This window comes from Denticeps clupeoides, chromosome 7 (assembly GCF_900700375.1).
Source record: "Denticeps clupeoides chromosome 7, fDenClu1.1, whole genome shotgun sequence".
NCBI lineage: Eukaryota > Metazoa > Chordata > Actinopteri > Clupeiformes > Denticipitidae > Denticeps > Denticeps clupeoides.
In genome coordinates, this window is record NC_041713.1 from 4705656 (window position 1) to 4727042 (window position 21387).

At 43.1% G+C, this 21387-nt stretch overlaps 1 protein-coding gene across 3 annotated transcripts in view; it reads right to left on the minus strand.

The window, feature by feature from the left end:
* Positions 1 to 17659, minus strand: part of col14a1a (collagen, type XIV, alpha 1a) — an 84378-nt gene extending 66719 nt beyond the window's left edge. For 2 of the 3 annotated variants that reach the window (XM_028985835.1, XM_028985838.1), the window contains exons 1-5: positions 17462 to 17659; positions 16382 to 16499; positions 12057 to 12173; positions 9879 to 10022; positions 8905 to 8994 (exon numbers count right to left, since the gene is read on the minus strand). In XM_028985835.1, the coding sequence (XP_028841668.1) occupies positions 8905 to 8994; positions 9879 to 10022; positions 12057 to 12173; positions 16382 to 16469 (439 nt within the window). In that variant the 5' untranslated portion in view covers positions 16470 to 16499; positions 17462 to 17659. Of the gene's footprint in view, positions 1 to 8904; positions 8995 to 9878; positions 10023 to 12056; positions 12174 to 16381; positions 16559 to 17461 lie in introns of all 3 variants that reach the window. The other variant, XM_028985837.1, reaches the window with a different exon arrangement.
* Between the last annotated feature and the right edge of the window lie 3728 nt (positions 17660 to 21387).

A 21387-nucleotide genomic window follows, 5' to 3' on the forward strand; every position in this document is an offset into this window, starting at 1 on the left:
ATAAAATAAAGTGAATGTGTTCATTTTATTTAGCCAAACGTTAACATTGATGCCCCAATTCCATGCTGACTGTGCACAAAAAAACTATCATAGATTTAATTGCATCATAGTGATGTTAAGATGTTTCAGCTTTAATATATTTTTTCTAATTACTGCCTGAGAACAGACATGCTGTGTGTTTTATTGCTGGCTCGAATCTGATTTGTGCTTTGATTTTCCTCTGCTCATGGTCACAGCGTGAATTACCCTAATCAATCTGCTCGTAATTAGGGGTTTCAAATAGATTCCTCAATCCACTGCACTGTGAACATTTTTTTTGCTGTGTTTTGGCCGCAGAAAATAAAATGGACCTCAGCACTTTTTTTTATATCCATACCTAATTTGAGCCTCCAGCATCTGTGAAGCATGTTGAGTAAACTGTGTAAACTCCTTCGACACATACCTGATTCTCACCCAGAACAGTCTTTAGAAAAAGGAGGTAAGGATTTATTATCAGCTTCAAAAATCGCATTCAAAAAATTCTAAAGCCCTGTCATGTGTAAAAATCTCCAGACAACTATACATAACCAGCATGCAGCACACAGAAGTGTATGTAACGCATTTTAAAGAAAGCTACTTGCTACTGACCAAATGTATTTATGTTTACAAGGTGTGGATATTTGGTTAATATGTGTCCATTATTTCATTTAAGTCCATAACTAAATGCATAATTACTGAATTCATGATGCTTTGACCTGGGTCCATCGGTCTGTTAGAGACAAAAGCGACAGAGTTTATGTCAGACTGCTTACAAGCAGCCACATTAATTTTAAGGCACATGACGCATGGTTAGAGGAAAGATAGTATGAAAGCAAGCAACCCACCCAAAAACATGCAAAAGTGTTTAATTTGACCAATAAATGCATCAAGAGACACGTCTGTTCTAAATGTCTATTTGGAATCCATTTTTACAGAAGCCTTGGGAAGAACATTGAGGACAGACCTGCCTTTTAATGAGGCCCGGTGCACACGCCACCATAGTCTAAGGGCCATGGGGTGTAATTCCTCAAACCGATGCCAGGACCCGGCGATTCTCTCATTATGTGAGGGTGAAGGGCAGGGAAGGATGCCCTCCCCTCAGAAGGTATCCCATTAACCACTGGGGCATGGTGTGAGCCTCACACTCACACAGCCCACCACTGATGGGTTGTAAATGAGGGACTTGTAAACGGCACACTTCGTGCTGGCGGTCGGGTGTAAGCTGCCAGCGAGCGCTAATACTACCTTGTTCAATTTGCTTGCAACTGAATTCAGTTTTCACAAAAAAACATAGAGAATAGTCTGGGTGTTTGTTTGCCAAATCATTTTTGTAGCATCAGCTTTATGTAGATTATGACTATAAACAGTTTACAAATGGTGGCAGATGTCTGGAAGCTGTGTTGCACCAACTTTGACTAAATGTTGGGTTGGATAGTTGTAGTCTGACAGGCATGTTTGGGCAAACTGCTGTATTCAATAAAGTATTCCATTATTATTCCTAAAAATGCATTCAATTCTTTGAGAATACATATAAATACATTTTTTAAGTGCATGTGTAAAACATTTGGTCTATAGAACTATGGGTCAGATAAGATTAGATTAAGTCTATTTCTAGAATGGAGAACTTTATTGTTTAGTTTCTTTTGCAGTATTTTTGTGTGGTGAATGTTTTGGTTGAATTTAGTATACTGGCATGGACAATTTATTCATTTGTTTGAGAACAAAAAGAAACGTTCTCTCGTAAGTGGTCACATCAACTCCATACACATGAGTTTTATGAGATATAAAATGTGATAGTACAGTCACAGCAATTCAGTCTGACAATCATAATAATTCATGTACATGGATATTCATAAATTTTATTATTATGTTATACAGGCAACTGTAATCTTGCCCACTGCTCACTCAGGGTGATGGGTTAAATGCAAAGGACAAATTTCACTGTGTGCACCGTGTGCTGTGCTGCTGTGTATCACATGTGACAATCACTTCACTTAAACAAAAAAAAAAAAAGGGGCAGTGGTGGCCTAGCGGTTAAGGAAGCGGGCCCGTAATCAGAAGGTTGCCGGTTCGAATCCCGAGCCGCCACACTGCCACTGAGGTGCCACTGAGCAAAAGCACCGTCCCCACACACTGCTCCCCGGGCGCCTGTCATGGCTGCCCACTGCTCACTCAGGGTGATGGGTTAAATGCAGAGGACAAATTTCACTGTGTGCACCGTGTGCTGTGCTGCTGTGTATCACATGTGACAATCACTTCACTTAAACACTTAAAAATTGCACTTATTTTTTCATGCTATCATATTGCACACTTTTTATGTATCTTTTATTATTGTCAATTTTATCTTGTTCTTTTTATGTTTTTGATGTCCAGTCATTATATGTGTGTGATTTAATAGTGTTTCCTAAGATCGGCTATGATGGGCATTTTATATGTATACAGTGAGAATAAATACATCACATCTTATCTGGCAGTCTGCCCCTGTGTGGGAAGGACCAACATAGCTTAAAATACCAGACGTCCCGACTAATACACTACAGCTAGAAACTGGCATATTATTCAGTTTTGTATTCTGTTACATCTCATCAGTAGGAAGGAAATTGAAAATTAAGTGATTGTAATTGTGATACACTGCAGCACAGCACATGGTGACACAACGCAGTGGGCAGCCATGACAGGCACCCGGGGAGCAGTGTGTGGGGACGGTACTTTGCTCAGTGGCACCTTGGTGGATCAGGATTCGAACCGGCAACCTTCTGATTACAGGGCCGCTTCCTTAACCACTAGGCTTCCACTGTCCCCGCTAGGCCACCACTGCCCCAGCAGCTATCTGGGTAAATTTCCAACAAGTGGCACTGTCATTATGTTTTATAATGAAAAATTTCCCCCTAGAAAATGTGGGATGAATATGACGAATAAGCTTATAAAAATTCAGCAGTAACAAGTTAAAGTAAAAGGGGTGGATGAAGCCTTGTGGGTAGACCACAAAAGTCACAGATTCAACCCCAAATAACACCATTGTGTCCTTGAGCAAGACACTTTACCCTGAGTGTCTCCAGGGGGACTGTCCCTGTTACTACTGATTGTAAGACACTCTGGAAAAAGGCGTCTGATAAATTCCGTAAAATGAGAAAAGCATGGCAGCACATTGAGGCAGCTTCATTGGATGATGACCTGCACTCTTTGTGGATAAAAAGGTGTTTAAACATGTATTGGAGCAGCGTTTCACGGCAAAAGTATTTACAGGGTAAAAGTATTACAGGGTCACTCACCGCCTCGGGCTTTTTTAAACATATACAATCAATTGTTTGAAAAAGCCTGAGGTGTGACAGTGACCCTGTGGTGACCTCTGTGAAGGCCTTTTGAATTGTGAAACTACACTAGATCACTAGATTATGTTCTATTGAATTTTACCCCATTTTTACTCTGCTCTGGATTAGAGCCGCAGATGGGCAAATGAATGTAAACATAAACATTAAATATTCGGCGGTAATGGAGCTGGACTTTGAGGACCGAGTGGAGCGGTTGAGGGGCCGTTACAGGGTTCTTTAAGCCGGTTACAGCCGGCTGAGGATGGGACTCATCCGTCTGGCCACTGACACTCTGTCTTCCTCTCCTGCCTACAGCTGCAGAATGAGAATTTACTGACCTCCCGCTTCTCCGCAGTTTCTCTCCCCCGCGTAGAACCCAGTTGTCTTCGCCAATATTGAAAATCAGAAGCAATTTGACATCTTCATTTCCAAAAACTATTGAGGGCTTTCTATAATGAGGCAGCACACAACGTGAATGAAAATGAGTAACATAAGAAAACCGAAAGGTTTTCAGAGCTCTAAGAAGGAGAACTGGGCTAAGTTAATTGCCGGTTTCGCGCACACACACACACACTAAATCACCCCACCTGCAGAAGGGAGCTCACACACGTCCCCACTCCCAGGCAGGGGTCAAAGATCAACGGCGAGGGCTGGACATGCACACATATCCAGACATGCCTCCATGCATGAGCTAAATGAGATGCACAGTGGCGCAGAATAACCTGTGCCCTTCCCTCAGAATGTGCATTACTAAGAGCAAGTGAAGTTCACTGAAGAAAAGAACAACCTGCCTGATAATATTATCTGATATATCTGATTACAACCTGCGTGAGTTTTATAACACACACTCTCTCTCTCTTTCTCTCCCTCTCGTTCTCTAAGAGAGAACAAGAAGGCATCTATCAAACCGTGGCTGCATTTTGACAGGGTTCAAGACAAACATGTGCAGGTTTTCTTCGCCGGGGCTTTGTTGGGCTGTGAGGTAAACACTGCAAACCAAAGATGCAAACCACTTTAAAATGGCAATATGTTCTCCAAGGAGACAATGAGAACGAAAGGAAACAAAAGCTGTCTCCCAAGCAAAACAATTGCACTCATGTTTGATCAGTACCTCCAGGGTTTCGTGGGTTTTTTCAAAAATACTTGATTTCATGCTAATATGATTGGAAATTGCATGCATGTTGTAAAGGGGCAAACTGCGGGAGAAAGTCAAAATTTTATATTTTTTTCTCTCCCTTTTCAGTCTGATTTATTAATAATCAAAGTCAACTTTTCTGCCACAATGTGATTTGTATGACATCTGTATAACACATTTCTAAAGATAAGGATAATAAAGATGATCCAAATCCCCCAATATGAACTAAAATACGATTCACTCGATTCACTAGTTTAGAGCAAACACAAATTCTTGAGCAAACCAAGACTTCAGCTGTTCTATATTATCAGTTTAAATCTCAGCAAGCAAGTATTTTAACCTTCTTACGCTCAATGCTCTTATTTAGTCTGGGTTGCGACTCTTCCCATTGGCTGATTGCTCCGGGTTTCTGACTCCAGGGGCAATTTTAATCACAGGAGAAAGCAACCCATAGGCCGTCCATCTTTAGAAGATTAAGAGGTATAATCTAGAGAGACACACAGTGAGGGTGAATGCAACATTCCATTGGCTGCTTGGAAACACAGCAGGAATAATATCAGGTTAAGTTCAGGGTAAAGTTCACTGTGGTACATGTTCAGGCATGAATTTAGAAAAGAAGATATTGTCCATTTTTCCATAGCTTGAATCAGTGGACACTTGGTTTTGATTCTATTCTAGCTTCTAGTTCTGGGTTTTCCTGTATAGCAGCCACATTTTTGGGCTACATGCTACCTTCTCTACGTATTTTGCATTTCGACTTGTGCAATTTAAAAAGCTGAGTAAGGGCAATAAATGTGCCAGTGCTGTCCAGTGAGAGAAAAGCATTGTTGCAGCCAGGACTTAGACTGGATGCATGCAGATGATTGGATAAAAACTCCTCTCTGGTGGGGTTCAATCTCTTTTGTTACATTATTGACATTTAATTTCTTAATTGGAATTATGTATTAACTTTAGAATTACATTGTTTCCTTAAATCAGTCAATGAACTTTCATCAGTCACTGCCAATTGTCAGGCAGATTTGTAGGTACTGAATATATGAAAACTACCGTCACCAAACTCAGGACAGATGACATTTAGCAGCTTACAGAGGGCATTTTTCTCCCCTTCTCACTACGCTAGGTTATCAGTCCAGATGTTCACCAAGATCCGATAAGTCAGTTACAAGTCACACATCGCCGCATGAAACAGGCAGAGCTGCTGATACGAGAAACCGGGGGGGGGGGGGGGGGGGGTGATACACTTTTTATCTCCCACAGTACTGGACAGGCACTGGTCAGCATGAGCCAGACCACACACCAATGAGCCAGGGATTTTGTTTGCATTCTCCACAAAATAGAAAAAAAAAATCCCTCGACCTTTTGGCAACATCCCCCTGAGGCATGTAAAAGGGCAACTGTCTCCACTAAATGTCTTAAACTCTCTGCGAGAAGCTCAGCATGAAAAAGGCACACTTTTGTTCAAATAAAGACTTTCTAAAGACTTTCTATGCCTGTTGTCGCACTGTTCAACACTGTTCAGCATTTGGTATTTAAAAATGTGCTTTGTAAATTCTTTGTCCTGTATACCAAACCGCTACATGAGTATAAAGCAAAGCAGCAGCACAAATAAAGCAGGAGCACCGGAGGTATCACTTGGTAAGAATTTCATCTGAAAATATAGATAAATTGACCTCTTCACTGTTCAATACTGTTGAAGGGTCAAGAAACCAGAAAGTGTTGCCAGATCTGCTCATTTTCAGTGTCTTTGCTGGTTTCTCCAGAGATGGCTATTATGGTGTTACTACAAAATAATGCAGCGTTGTTGTTTTCCAAGGTCTCATTCATGCTCATTAACAGGTAATTAACTGAAATATTCTGTTTCCAAATGTGATTCATTTTTGATCGTTTTAAAGTCTATTATAGTTGCTGTAAAGGGGATTCTGCTTCTGTCCTGTGCACTTTGACCAGTGTTGGGAATGAAGGAAGGGGGTCGACAGCAGGGTCTTGCAGGTTTGGAGGTGGCCCGGTTCTCACAATGAAGTAAATGAGCTGCTAGCACATGCTCGCATTCCTCAGTAACAATCTGTGGCCTTCATCTCATCCAGGAGTGTCCTGCCCTCAAACAAAAAGGGTCAGCAGAACCCATTATCACCCCCCTCCTCCCTGTCGCTATTATAGAGGTTTACGTGTTTGACAGACGTGACCTCCTACCTCTGACAGCTCTTGTGTGCAGACAGGCCCTCAAGGCGGGTTTAACAAGCTTTTGCTGCAGGCGGGGGGGGGGGGTTTGACAAATAGACCCTTTTCTGGATATTGCTCGTCTCTTTGAAATGCTCAGTCTCAGTTTTATAGATCCTCCATGCTTTCATCAAGTACATAGCAGGACAGTAGGGAGCTTGTGTCATGTCAGAGGAAACTGCCAACTGATGTGGATACTTTTGATCCCACTAACAAAGTCATGCGACACAAGTGACAGGATCACAACCTCAGACAAACCATCAGACAACCTCGGGCCAAAAGCAAAGACTCGGACGTGGCAGCAACTTTCATTACAGAACCAGAAGACTGGCATGCTTACAAACCTCTCACCTTGATGATTTCAAAAGGCTCTTTTCCCCCGACTGCCCACCTCTTTTAGATCTCCAGATGAGCCGTTTGATTTCAAAGCAGGCGTTTGGGTTGCGGCCCAGGGGCAGGTCCGCAACACAAGCCTGAGCTTGTGATCCAGCTCAATGAAGCCCAGCTAAAGCAAAGCAATGCATTTTATATATCAAACATTACATATCAAACGAGTAGAGCAGAATCTTGGGATAGCCTTCAAAATCAGGTAGCAATCATCATTAGTCCTTAATTAAATAAAATAATTAAATAAAACGCCTCAACTTCGCACACATAACCCCAGAGTCAGGTTACACCTGTAGAGGTCATTTTAAATTGTACACCTATGTGAAGGTTTATCAATATTCTATGCTATTTAAGGAAGCACCACTAGATGGATCTGAATGTGAAAATCAGTCGTAGTTGTGGGACAAACATCTATTGCGTTAAAAAAATTGTACTTAGAAGACTTCTTTTAACCTTCAGTTATGCGTATCATAATCATGTTGTAGACAACTGATGTAAATCACATTATCATGGACAACATCGGCCATTTCTTGTATTGCAGTAGTATAGTTGGTCAATGGCATGAATCAGAAAATGTACACGGCAGCGAATTTAAATGTCAACTAATGTTAATACATCGATGGCTCATAAGCATTTATCCATGACAATCAATAAATATAAATCTCTACGTATTTTTAAAATGTATATGTATGTATGATGTTTTTTTCCGGTTGCAATGAAAGTTGAACCCTCATGCCGTTCCAAAGCATACAATTTCATTAATTACACTGAGGAAGTCCAGACACACTTAAGCCTCTCCCTCTCTCCCAGCTTTCCTCTCGGCTCCTGGGAAAGGATGCCTTTCTTCTAAATCCCCCGACTTGGAGGGATAACAGAGGTGCCCTGAAATGAAAGATTTCTAGAACATTCAGTGCCAACCCTTGCCAACAGCTGACTAGTAGCAAATTCATGCCCTCAGAACAAAAGCCTGACTGGCAAGAAAAACAGCTCATTACAGTGCAACGGGCAAATACTTCCCGAGCCTTTCGCGGCAGCGCTTTGGTTTCACCATGTTTAAAAAAAAGTGGCAAGAGCCATGGCCTCAGATCCACAAGTGAAAAAAAAATTACAGTCCACGCGTTCGCGCCGGACTCACACATGCTCTGCTGTAATGCGGAGCCAGTCGGCATGAAAAAGAAAAAGTCACCGCCAGAGAAGACCACAGGACCCGTCTGATCCCGTTCCTTCCGATCAGTGGACAGGTTCCCAAAGTGCACGCTATCCATCTGTAAACAAGTTTTTTGCAACCCTGATTCTTCCCTTGGTCACTGAATTCTAAATTAAAGGAAGAAAACCAGCGTGACAACTCTTCAGTCACACAGTAATTCTGCAAACCGCGGTCCCAAACACTCTCTTTCCCAAATACAGACTCTTAAAGTATTAGGTTTCCTGGTACCATATAATAACACATTACTGGAAGCACCATCTGTGATGACTTCTTTTTTGCATACATCGCGGTTTGGGCGCTATGGAAGCCATGGCAGGAGTTCCGATGCTAGAAAAACAATCATTCTCACCCGAGAAGCTAGTCCTCACGGTTTCAGATTAAACATTTATCCGTAAAAAAAAAAAAACGCCTTCCCACAAAAAAATGAATATTTTTACACCAAGTTCTTACACCGCACAGAAAGGAAAACAAGCAGGCAAGACAGACCCGCTGCAGATCTTTTTAATCTCCTTCCAATGGCGCTCGAAGCGATGAGCACTCCCGAAATGAATCCGTTTCCTGTGCGTGATTAAGCCATGCGGTCGCAGCCTCCTGCGGGCTGGACGTAAGGAGCATCAGAGATGTCCTACCTCCCGATATCTCGTTGACATCTTCAGCTGGGCCTGGGTCTTGGCGTCCCTGGGGCTGGGTGCTCCCGCTATCTGCATCCAGGTCTTTAACTGGGGGGGGTCACGAAGAGACAAACAGCACACCCTTTAACACCTGAACCTTAGGTGAAGGCCAATATGGATGCAATGGGTCTGCCATGTTTAATTAAAGGCTTTTTATATATGAATGTACAGAGAGTTGTTCCACCAGTTGGAAGTCAGCACAGTATTCTTGTATTCTAGTTGGTATAAACTGAAATTGGATAATAAGCAACACTAAACACAATTTTTCATTACACATAGTCAAAGTTGATTATCGTAAAAAAAAAGTTTGGGGGGGTTTGCTAGCCTAAAAGTAAGGTGTCCTCAGGATTTACAAAAACAGAGCATATAAACACATATACAGATATAATAGAATCAGAGAAAGAAATAACAGCATGGTAGAACTGCTTGTGCATCTTGAAAAACACAAATAAACTTCAGTTTTTGTTGGTCTGTAATTATTATGATCTTTAATGGTTTTATAAACAGTTTAAAATGGGCGGGGCTGCATGAATGACAGCTCTCGTGTACGGAATCTCATTCTGTGCAAATATTGTTAAAAATCGTGTTTCTTTTTTTGTTTTATCTATCTCTGGGAATCTTGAAGATGCCTACTGACACTCCCTCACCTTATACTATTGAAGCCCACATCTCACACACCACACTACATGTTATGCACACTCCAGTTCAATTTAATGTATGCTTTCTAGGGCTTTATATTTGCTTACTGTAAAAAAAATCTAAGTTTGTAATTTAGCAGAAAGAATGCAGCATGCACAAGTAAGGGAAAAATAGGGAGGTAGGACGCATCGTGCATCCTTATGCATCATGGTGCTGAGTGCACAATTCCCATTATAGCACCAAATGGCACCAAAAATGCAGAATAATACAGGAGGAGAATCTTCGTTCTGTACCTGGGTACTTTGCTTGAAGCGCTTTGCTTTGCTGCTCCCCGCTCACAGCAATCACCTTGACTGAGTATTCCTTCGCAGGATCGAAGCTGTCTATTACCGCTTTATTGTCTCCTTTTGAAATGCTCAGTTCTTTTTGCTCTCCACCTATGATCAAAGCAAGAAATCAGAGAAGGATTAGCATGCAGCGTATCAGTTTTCCACTGCTGTTAACAAAGGCAGCAAAGTGCAGTGCTTATTCGAAGTGAGGCTCAGTGTTGCGCATTTTGGCAAGTGCTATCGGCATTATCCCTGCGCTGAGGCCTGTGCTTTGGGGGTGTGGCCAAAAGGTAGTACTGAGCAACCCGTACACGCTGATTCTCTGTATACTGGGAATCAAGCACAAAACTGCAGCCTGCAGTCTGCCCACAAAACCTGCAAACTGCAAGTCTGAAAAACCAACGCGGCTTTATAAATAGAAAACTTTGCATGACAGGATAACGTACTTTAGACTCTGAAGATAACAATTCCACAAATGTCCTTTGTGTAATTCTCCAATATTTCCAATATTTAAAAACTGTAAACATATGGCATGATATATTTTAAGTCAATCGGTGTCATTTAAGCCACCCTACACAGAAAATCTCTTTTCAGACCTCTATTGTAAAGAATACGATTATTGATTTTATGTCGCTTTAAAATCTAGCTATGCACGGTGATCGATCAAGGGTGGTGATGGAGGAAGCCCCTTGCTTATAGGTGCGCCACAGGAGGGCTTTGAGGTTGGAGAAGAAGGGTCTTTAGTGCCAGAGAGAAAATCATTGGGAGGCTCTCCATTTGTGTTCTTTCACAGGATCCTTCTCATGCATAGGACCCTTGAACTTCCATGGATGTTCAACTAACTATTGGAGTGGTCTCAGTGTAGAAAAAAAACTACTTCTGTTATGGTGCATCAAAGTTCCTGAAACAAGCCCAAAGGAAGCAAGGTGATAATCGCACAGAATTTCCTCCCTTTGATCTTGAGTGGGATCTACAATCCTCGGCTCCAATTACAAGTTTCCAATTACAGTATTTTCAGCAGGTTCTTGTGCACATGGTGTGTCAGATCATAAAACCTTAATTATATTTGTGCTGAGCTAGGTCGATTTGGCCAGAGGATCTGTGATCTGTGTCTAGGAGCAGTTCTAGGACAGTTGACATGGCTGCGGCCCTGTGGGATTAGTATGGAGGTAGTTCAGCTTCAAAATTCACAAATAAATATCACACCATTCACAAATACATTTCTTGATTCAGCAACAAATATAACAAGATTCACAAATATAATTTATGACTTACAAATAAATGTAACACCATTCACGAATGCATTTCTCGACTCCAAAAAATATATATATATATTATATGATTGACAAATTTTACACACAAACCTATAAACCTGTATTTACAAATCACCATACACACACACACACACACACACACACATATATATATATATATATATATATATATATCATGATATTATATTGTATATACAATATCATGATATACAATATCATGATATGATATCATGATATTGTATAAGATATACAATATCATGATATGATATTGTCTGAACAGGTTAACAGCAAAATCCTTACCAATGAAAAGGGAAGTCATAAATTAGAATTGTGAATCTTGTTACACCGAATCAAGAAATATATTTGTGAATGGTCAGATATTCATTAATGAATTTTGAAACTAAACTATCTCCATCGATTAGACATTCGCGGCGAGAGGCCTGGACCTGGAGGATGATTCGACTGCTTCGACTCAAGCGTCTGTTCTCATATGACCTGACAAGGTAAATGGCAGCGCAAGAAGACCTAAAATAGTTACTCATTGCACATGTATAGGAAGAGATTCTTAAATTAAAAGGTGCTTCATTTTTTTTTATTTCTCGCTGTAAGAGAAATGGCTGGTTTTTGGTGCCATGGACCCTTTAATCCTCAACCGGTTAGACATTTAAGCCGTGTGATTCCACGCTGGGCTGAAAGGCTCTTCCGGGCTCGTAATGAGAGGGATCTTAAACAAACTTCATCCCTGAACTTGGAGTGGCTGTCATTAAGGTGAGCAAACACCTGTTTGTCTGGAGGGCAGTCCGCTGGACGGAGATCCGCGGATAGAGAAAAACTGTCATGGACACAAAAAGCGATTAAGCATGCTCACCTGGCCTGCTATCATAAATGAATCTATAGCCGTTATAATTCCCCCTTGGCTCTTTCCATGACACATGGAGTTTGCCTGAAGGCAGAACTTTAAAACGCGGCCTTCGTGGAGCTTGAACTGGGGAAAAAAAGATGAGAAGAAAAATTATTCAGTGTTGTAGTCGAAAACAATCTTGTATTCAATCCAGCAATTTACAGGTTCAAACATGAATTCTCACTACCAAGCAATGTCCCAAATTGCAGTAAGAGCCTCAGTACTGCTTTATCTGTGTTTTTAGTAATGGGAGGACCAGGGCCACACCAACACGGGGATGCATTCCAAAGACTCCTTCAAACGCAGCCCAGAAATGCATCCTTCAACATAACCCAACGTTCTAATGATGATGCAAATAGGAAATGATCCACAGGTTAGACTGAACCAAACTGTGCCGCTGGGGGGCTGCAGCCTTTGTAGACTCAGAAGGAAACGGCCTTTTTATGTGTTTGCTCATTTTAGGTTGTGTGTCTTTTTGGATGCCCCCATCTTTTAGTCTATTATTAGCCACTGTCACACTGTTCAAGGTTGAGAGGCTAGAGTTGAGGAGCCAAACTCATCTCGCAGAAACTAAACACCATAAAACATGAGTTGGGGTTGGCCTGATCCTCCTATCACATACTTTGTTGTTAAATGGGACTTAACAAACACATAACTGATGACAAATTATTTTCAATAATGTGTATAAGACCTAAAATGATTCTTCTTCCGGAAGAAGAGAATCTGACATTTGCTTTCCTTAAGAACGAAAACCCACCACCACTCATTAGCACCAGACTTATTTATCTCAACAATCCACCTATGCCACTAAATCACCGTGTTAGTACCCACGCAGAGACCTGAATCATGCGTGGAAGACACAGGCTGCCCCATTTTCACCCCGCCTATAAACCAGCTTGAGGTGAAAGGCTCTGAACTGTCTGGTTTCCATGGAACTGCAGCTATTGCAAGATAATGCAATTTCTCAGTTATTGTACATACAAGAAAATAAAAGATCTTCAGTTCAGAGATGCACAGCATGTGCTGAGTCCAGCGGGGGTCTAGGTAGGAGTTGAAATGAAAGTAGAATGAAGAGCAGAAGCGGAAGCGGTCGAGTGCCAGGCTCACCAACCTGAATTATGAAATGGGCACTCTGAAGAATTACAGTCTTTGTCGAGCAGTGAAGAACCGGGGCAACATGTCTGTGTTCGGAAAATTGCGTCTGTTATCCACAAACAGGGCTGGCCTTATCAAAATCTATTTTCCCCGTTTGATGTTTCCATTCCACTCCGACGAGAAGGCCAGCATCACATCAAAAGCTGTTTCAATGTACTAACTTTAACTAACTTTTAATTTTTGTTTTGTCATTTTCTCCTTCGTCTGTCAGGATGCAAATTCGACATATTCTTAAGCAATAGTCACACAGCAGGCTAAACCCAGGATTTTGCTATGGTGATGTACTAAATTAGTACATTATGATTATATTACATTGTTTGCTGTTAAAAAGTAAATAAAAAGGTCGTGCTCACCATTTTCTGACATATTTTGCCATGTTGATTGGCGGACAGTCCATAAAAAATAAATCCACGCTTTTTCTTCACGTTTTGTTGGCGTCAGTCATACCATATACCTCGTATCAAAAGGAAAATCATCCTTCACCATCCAACACAAGAAGTCACCAAACACAAAATTTTGCGAGTCGTAAAATGAAAGGCTATAAAGTTGGACTACAAAATTTTGAAGACGTCTCAAGTGCAAATGTTTTTTTGGATGATCAAATGAGAAAACCCCCTAAAGGTTGGATTTTTCCCTCATTCAGAATGTTAGACAAGGAACAAAACATAAAAAGTGTCCAGTTAGCGTAAATAATGGTAGATACTGATCGGCACAAATATCCGTTGAATACAATGCATCTAAACAATGCCAAACTTGTTGAATGTCTTAACTAGCCTAGTTCGCTGTTAGCTAACAAATGTGACTGCTAACTAAATAAGCTTGAGGCAGCATTGCTAGCCATCCAGCTAGAGCTAATTCAATTACCTTTTATACAGTTATACCATGCAGTGAAACATGTAGTTTTACTTTTTTTTTTTTTTCAAAAACGAACATTAAGTCAACATTAGAAAAACGTTAATAAATTAGGCTTGATCTGTTTTTCACATCCCACACAGTGACACATGAAAAAGTGGTACGGAATGGCAATTAATATACATTTGGTGTTAAACCCTACGTCGCACTGAGACTGCGAGCGGAAATTTCGAAGTTTTCGGAATGAAGACGGATGAAGAGAGGGCTGAGTGCGAAGCACTAATAGGCATTTGTGATCGGTCACGTCCCAGATGGTTAACACTATGCAAATTGAATGAAAGGGCTTTGAGAAGGACCCGTGAAGGCAGGCAGTGCTGCTGATATGACGACAAGTGCCGTGTTGTGGACGGAATGATGAAGAGGGGCACATTATGCCCATTCATCTGGGGGAATAAGATTGACGAAAATGCGCCGTGAGGTGCCCTTGCGCTTACCGGCTAGTTTTTATCTGAGAAAAGGGGTGGTGGTAACCTAGTGGGTAAGACCCTCGCCTATGAACTAACACTGTGTCCCCGAGCAAGACACTTAACCCTGCGTTCCTAAACGGCCCCTTCCTGCCCCTGTAACTACTGATTGTAAGGCGCTCTGATAAATTCCACAAATGTACATTTAAATGAAAGGAGGGGGCCGTCATATTTAATTTTGACTTTCACACTCATCTCCCTCTTTACTTTTTCTAGCGGCCACCCACCACGTGACGCAGAGATGCATTTCTCTCACGCCGATTTTAGGAGTGACAAGTGCTGACTTGTCACTTAGAGGTAGGTACGAGCAGGAGGTCCCGCACTATCTGGGATATATACAGGGGGGAGGGGGGAGCAGTAAAAGCCTTTGATGTGGTTATCTTTTATCCGTTCAGCGTTCCTCGCAGATAGCACTTACTCCAAATCCTCCGAGCCCCATTATCAACTGCTCTCCTGTCTACTTACCTGACGGAGGGCCCCGCATCCCCTCTTGAGCGTTTATCTTCGAACTGACAACAGAAATCCCTGCTCGGGAATGAAAATATTAACAGGGGCCTGACAGACAGGGTGCACGAGATAGGGGACTCCAGGAAAGCTCTGTGCCCACCAGTCCCACAGATGGAACAGGCATGATGCTTTGTGCCAAAGACACTTTACCAAGAGAAGATGCATGTGTGTGTGTGTGTATGTTGTGAGTATATGCAATATGAAGGATGGTGGCAGGTTCCCTCTGCTCCTACCAGATGCCATGAATATTCAGATTTATTCAGATGTATTTGTATTTGAGCCTCGACAGTCATGAATTCCTGTGTAGGCATTTTAGCGGGCGGCTTGTAAGAGAAGGTCTCTGCGCATCTGTGTGGCTGCATTTATACATTTCATTCATACTGAGGAAGAAAAAAAAAACATTTTTCATTTTCTTTCCTGGATTCCCGCATTCGGGTATTTTTGTTGCTCACTAGACACATTTCTCGACCAAGGCTTTTCGGAGAGTGAGCCTGTTTTGAAGATAACGTTGCAGTTTTTTTACCATTTCAACATGACTCAATATCTCAGAACAGATCGTGTCAGCTGTTATAATGCTCCCAACAAGTCTCTCTGTCCCGCCCATCAAAACGTTTTTCAGCGGCAAAAAAGTGGCACATATCATGGGGTCTGGCATATGTGCAAAAAACTACAGCAATATAAGCACGTGTACAACAAGATGAAAATGTTCAGCCCTGGACCCGGGCTTAATTTGCATGCATGCAAAATGCTGCAGTGTGAGCCTGCAGTGAGTGTTCAGACGTTGGCATTAACAGTAGCCAACCAATAAACGCCGATTCCTCCCGCCACACGGGCCAATTACGCATCAGGGCTGGCCAACAGAGGCAAGGCCACGGTATAAAGAGACGCTTCTGCACAAAATTCCACCCCAACACCCACTCCGGACACCCTTCTGCAGACACTGAGCTCCTTTCAGTTCAAGTCCAGGGAGGAATGAAAAGGCTGCGCGGGCCGATTGACCAATTAAACGTCCCAGTCTCCCAGAGGGATATTATCTTAGCATCTCTGAAGATATCGGACATGGTGGCTTTCCTCTGAAACCTGCTGCGCAAAGCTAACAAGATCCCCCGGTGCGTTTCCTGGAGACACAGCACCAAACAGGCCCTGATAGGTTTCAGGCAGAAGCCTCAAAACACAAAGTTTACCCCAAACTGTGACTCTGGGGCTGAACCAACACTTTGATGGCGAGGAAGAAAAGGAGAAGCCTGGACTTACCCTGGCCCTCGGCGGGACTGGGCAAACACAGCAGCAGTGTCAGGAGAAAGATGAGCGGACACCGCCGATCTGCCCGGAGACCCTGCATCCTGTCAAACGAGCAATGTCCCCGGCTCACCTACAGACAGGGAGACGCAGACAGTGAGACGCTGACCTCATCTGGAGGGGTGGGCCGATCTGGACAGTGAGACAGAGGGACCGGGGGAGGGGACCTTCCAGGTCAGCAACAGTGGGGACTTTGTTGCACGTTTGACGGACAGCCCCTAACAACCACTTCCTGGCCCCCATTGTCGATCTTTCAGAGGAATCACATCTCCCCGTCATGGTTCTCAACCCTGTTCCTGCTGGAACCTCCCAGTCCGAATGTTTTCACTCACTTTTAATAATCGTCGGAACCCATACTGATACAGAGGGGTACAGCAGAAGTTACCTATATTAACACTTTGGGGGACAAAAGGTACATGGATGTTGCTTAAAGGTACAAATCAATACTTTAAAGAGTACTGTCCCGATTACAAAGCACATAACGTACTTTAATTTCTGAGAGGAACAGGGTTCAGAATTATGACCACACCTCCTAACAGACTTCCAATAACCCCTAATATTACTACTACTACTGCTATTACTATTATAATTATATTACATGTATTTAATATGAATGTCATTTTGATATTTAGAAGGTCTTTAGAGGATGATCCCCCCCCACCGTCCTCTCATTTGCTGTCCAACCCTCCTGAGGGACCGAAACTCAAACATAAGGTTTGTCAAACATCCCAGTCAAGCACTTTATCAAAAAAAAAATCACCAACAATCATCAACAGAAGCAACAAAATGTTATCTTATTCATTTTTTTGTACTTTTATTCATTGTTTATCATTTTCTTACCAATCAGGTCGTGACCTGTCGATATTTAGTGAGCTTATGCATGTAAAAATAAAAACTACTGCGTTATTAACGTTACTTTATTTATCGGTGTGTGTTTTTTTTTACATTGATGCTGTTCCTTTACGCGCTATTACGCACACAGAATGTGGCATTTACCTCCTGTTAGGCGGCGGCCGCAAAAAGACGCGAAATTACCTGTTAAAGCATCCAGCGTGGAACGGCGACCGCGTCCTGCCGCTCCAGGGGCGAGTGAAGGGGCTGCGCGCTCCGTCCTTCTCCTCCGGGCGGCGGGTGGGGGCGCCGCAGCCAATTAGACGCGGACAGCGCGGACGCGCGGCGCGGGGGGCTCCGGACCGACCGACGATGCGCCGCCGCGCCCGCCGCGCCCCGACACCCACTGGCACCTGCACCGAGCGCGCAGGCGCGTTGCGCTCCGGTCGGGAATAATGTCGCCGTAACTCTCTACCGTAACTCAGTACGATGGTTAAAATAGTTTATTTTTTGGTTAAATGGTTAAATAGTTTAGCACTTTCGTATTCCGTTTTTTGTTTGGGGGGCGGGGCCAAATTATTATTACTTATTATGACCCCGCCCCAAACAGCTAATACACCTGTTATAAGACAGTGTATTAGACAGTGTACCACCTTTTGATGCCAGAATATCAAGAATTTGGCAAGGTAATGCTGCACTGTAAAAAGGAAACAATGGCGAAACTGAAAATAACTGAAGTGATCTGTCACGGCTAATATTTCAGCATCGCCGTAATGTAAATAAGCCAATCAAACCTGCTGTATCATGTATATTTGCATTAAGTCAATGCTAAATTATATGGTGTGACAGATTTAGACAGTGTTCACTTTTTCCGGTGTAGCGAGAGATACATTGCTGCTGTTTTCAAACCTATATTTTACACACCGTGTAATTCAAATAAAAGTGAAGTGATTGTCACATGTGATACACAGCAATGGTGTGCACACAGTGAAATTTGTCCTCTGCATTTATCCCATCACCCTGAGTGAGCAAGCCAGGGGAGCAGTGTGTGGGGACGGTGCTTTGCTCAGTGGCACCTCAGTGGCACCTTGGCAGATCGGGATTCGAACCAGCAACCTTCTGATTACGGGGCCGCTTCCTTAACTGCTAGGCCACCACTGCCCCAAACGAACTGCTGACTGGTTAATAACATGGTTCTTAATGGTGTGATCACATTTTTTTTTGCACTGCTTTACACAATAAACACTGAGCAACCCAATTTCGGGGAAAGACAGGGGTTAAGCGCTTGACAGGCAACATTCGGGTTCCCGCCGATGAAATTGAGGATTCGCCGGTTGACGGCTGGGGCGACCGCCAGACTTCATGTTGCCTCAACAAGAGCTGCTTTGTTTTTTGCTGCTTTCATTATAGCATCGTTTTATTTTTTTTTTGTTCACTGCCATCTGGTGTGTGGGGGCGAAAGGGAAATATCGGACAATAACGCAAATTCTGCTGTCAATCCAAACATTGGCGGCAGAAGGCGCCTGTGGGCTGCTTCCTGTGGGCTGCTTGACATAAAGTTTCACATCCAGAGATAGATTCTGTAGAGACAGGGTCAGTTCTCCTGAAAATCCATGTTTATTTCAGTAATATGCACAATGACACTTATCTGCACTTCTGATCCCCTGCAACTTAAGCGCTCTGTTAGAGGGTCAGTCCCCTTGTAGCAACAAAAGGCCAAATGGATGTTCCTACCTATATAATATGTATTTTTACATTTACAAGTCAAATCTTGGACAGGGTGAGACCCTCTGGAGCAGCATGGTGTTAAATGCGTTGCTCAGGGACTAAGTGGTGGTGGCAGGACCAGCACGTGTGGTGTGAACTGATCACTGGGCTGGCATCACTTAACACGGCACGTTTCATTAACCTGCATGAACCTACAGCCATTGGATGAGCTAATGGGGACATCTGACAAGGAAATGGAACTCTCCCAGCAGAAACTCATTTAAGCACGAGGACAAATGAATAATCGCCGCAGTCACACCAAAGATGAAAACACGTTTCCAAGCCGTGTTTCCACCCTCATCAGCCTCTCATTAGAGAGCTCTGTCCTCTTCTAACATGCAATACGACAGAAAGTGTTTCATCCTTTCCCAACTGCAACCACGATCAAATGGCTCCAGGAGGCAAACGGCCGCAAACCATGCATGCCGCGGCATTAAGCCTGCCGCGGCACCTGAGCCTAATGATGGGGTTTACAGTGGGCCCCCAGCACTGTACTTACCGATTTTTTACCTGGAAGTGTTGATGGGATTTCACTCCTGCGACGAGGAATGTGTGATGTGTGCGCAATGAATGCAAAATGTTTTCCTTCCTACGTCTCAGCCTTTCTCGGGGGCTAAATGGCAACCGGATAGGATTTACTCAGCGACAACTCTCACATCAGCACACTGTCACCGCATCACACCAAGAATATCTGTGACCGTGTTAATTTGTTGTTTACACATGCCAACGTGCAACTGGTAGCACCTCAAACGTGACAACTTGTTTGTGCGAAAGTAAGAGAGAGAGAGAGGAAAATAAACACAACTTTATCTAGCGCTGCACTCTTTGGGTGGCTGGGACTGCCCATACAGAGAATCAGCTTGTCATCTTTTTCACATGACCTATGCTAAAAGCCACTTAGTCACTTAGTTCTTCAGTCTAGCAATGGAACCGTTGCCATTACACGCATCCTTGCAACCGCCCCTGTGCAAAGGCTGATGGGATATGACATTTTCCGTACCCACATGCAGATTCGGCCTTGAGCTTTTTTTTCCGGAGGTGCAAAAAGTGTACCCGCTCCGGTCTCTCCCCAAGGCTATGCTGTTAGGATTGAGTGGCAGCAGCTCCCACTCTGTAGCCCCTGGGACAGTCGCGGTGCACTAGCGGTGAACCCTTACCTCCTGGTTGCCATGTGCATGAATACGTAAGTGACTCTGAGCTGATGGAGTGCTCCCAGACATCACTATCTGATCTCTCAACCTGTCTCTGCTCTGGAATTCTTAGAAAGTCCAAGCCCGAACAGTCAGGAGGAAACACAGCAGTCGGTTTTAAATGATATTTGCAATGCAGAGCTTAGTGCAGTGCAGTCACTCCTGTGCAGTCATTCACACTCATTTCCCGTTGTCTTCCCGGTAAGTATAAAAAAAAAGGGCTAAAAGAAAAAGCAGACTAACTTTATGACTCTGCAGCTAGATTTGAACGGCCCAGACTATACACTGTGCTACACATGTAAGATGTAATTAATCTGCTGCACCTAATATTTTACCATTGCCACGTAATGCATTTTATTCTTTTGCGCTAAAATATTAGGTGTGGCAGATTGCCTTTTACAGTGCATTCAGCTGTAAGTGTGACTGCACCATCTTCCTGTATATGCATTCATTTACATCTTAACAAATAGCACACTTAGTAAGATCACCCTAAGGCATTTAATTGATTAAAAAATGGCTGTGCATTCATGAATGCAAAAAAAACGTCTGCTTTGAGACGTAAACTGATTTTTAAAAATAAACACAGAATGCTGCATTTAATGTACTGTGGACGGTCACGTTTTCTAGAAAGGACCCTGCTCATGTCAGTACAGGCCACTCCGAGGTCTCTTCTGTCCCCTCCTCCGACCGCTCGCACAAGTGACACCTGTTTCTGGGGCCGAGCTTCCGAAGTGGTCGGTTCTCAGCACGTTCGCAAATGACAGACCAGCTAATAACGAGTCGTTACTCAGATGATCACAGTCAGGCAGCACACTAAAACTCCAAAGAAGCCAACGTCTTTCAATTAGCTGCCCCTGGGACAACGACTACCTGAGCACAAGGCATGGATGAAGCATTAAACGATTTCCGGCACATAAAAGTTTGATCTGCACTGATACAGGGACGGGGTGGATTTTTCTGGGTAAATGATCAACCTGTGGCCTCCTGCTTGAGCCGTGGGAATTACATAACGTGGACGGTGCCGATCGGTTAATAACAGAGTCACGACTGAGTTCCCAGGCTTAAGTGGAGTCACATTCATGGGCCTGAGCTCTCTGGGTCATTGCCCTGCGACCAGTAAATCTCTACCGCTTTTTAACTGCTCTGACATGAAGTGAAGGGTGAATGCACTGT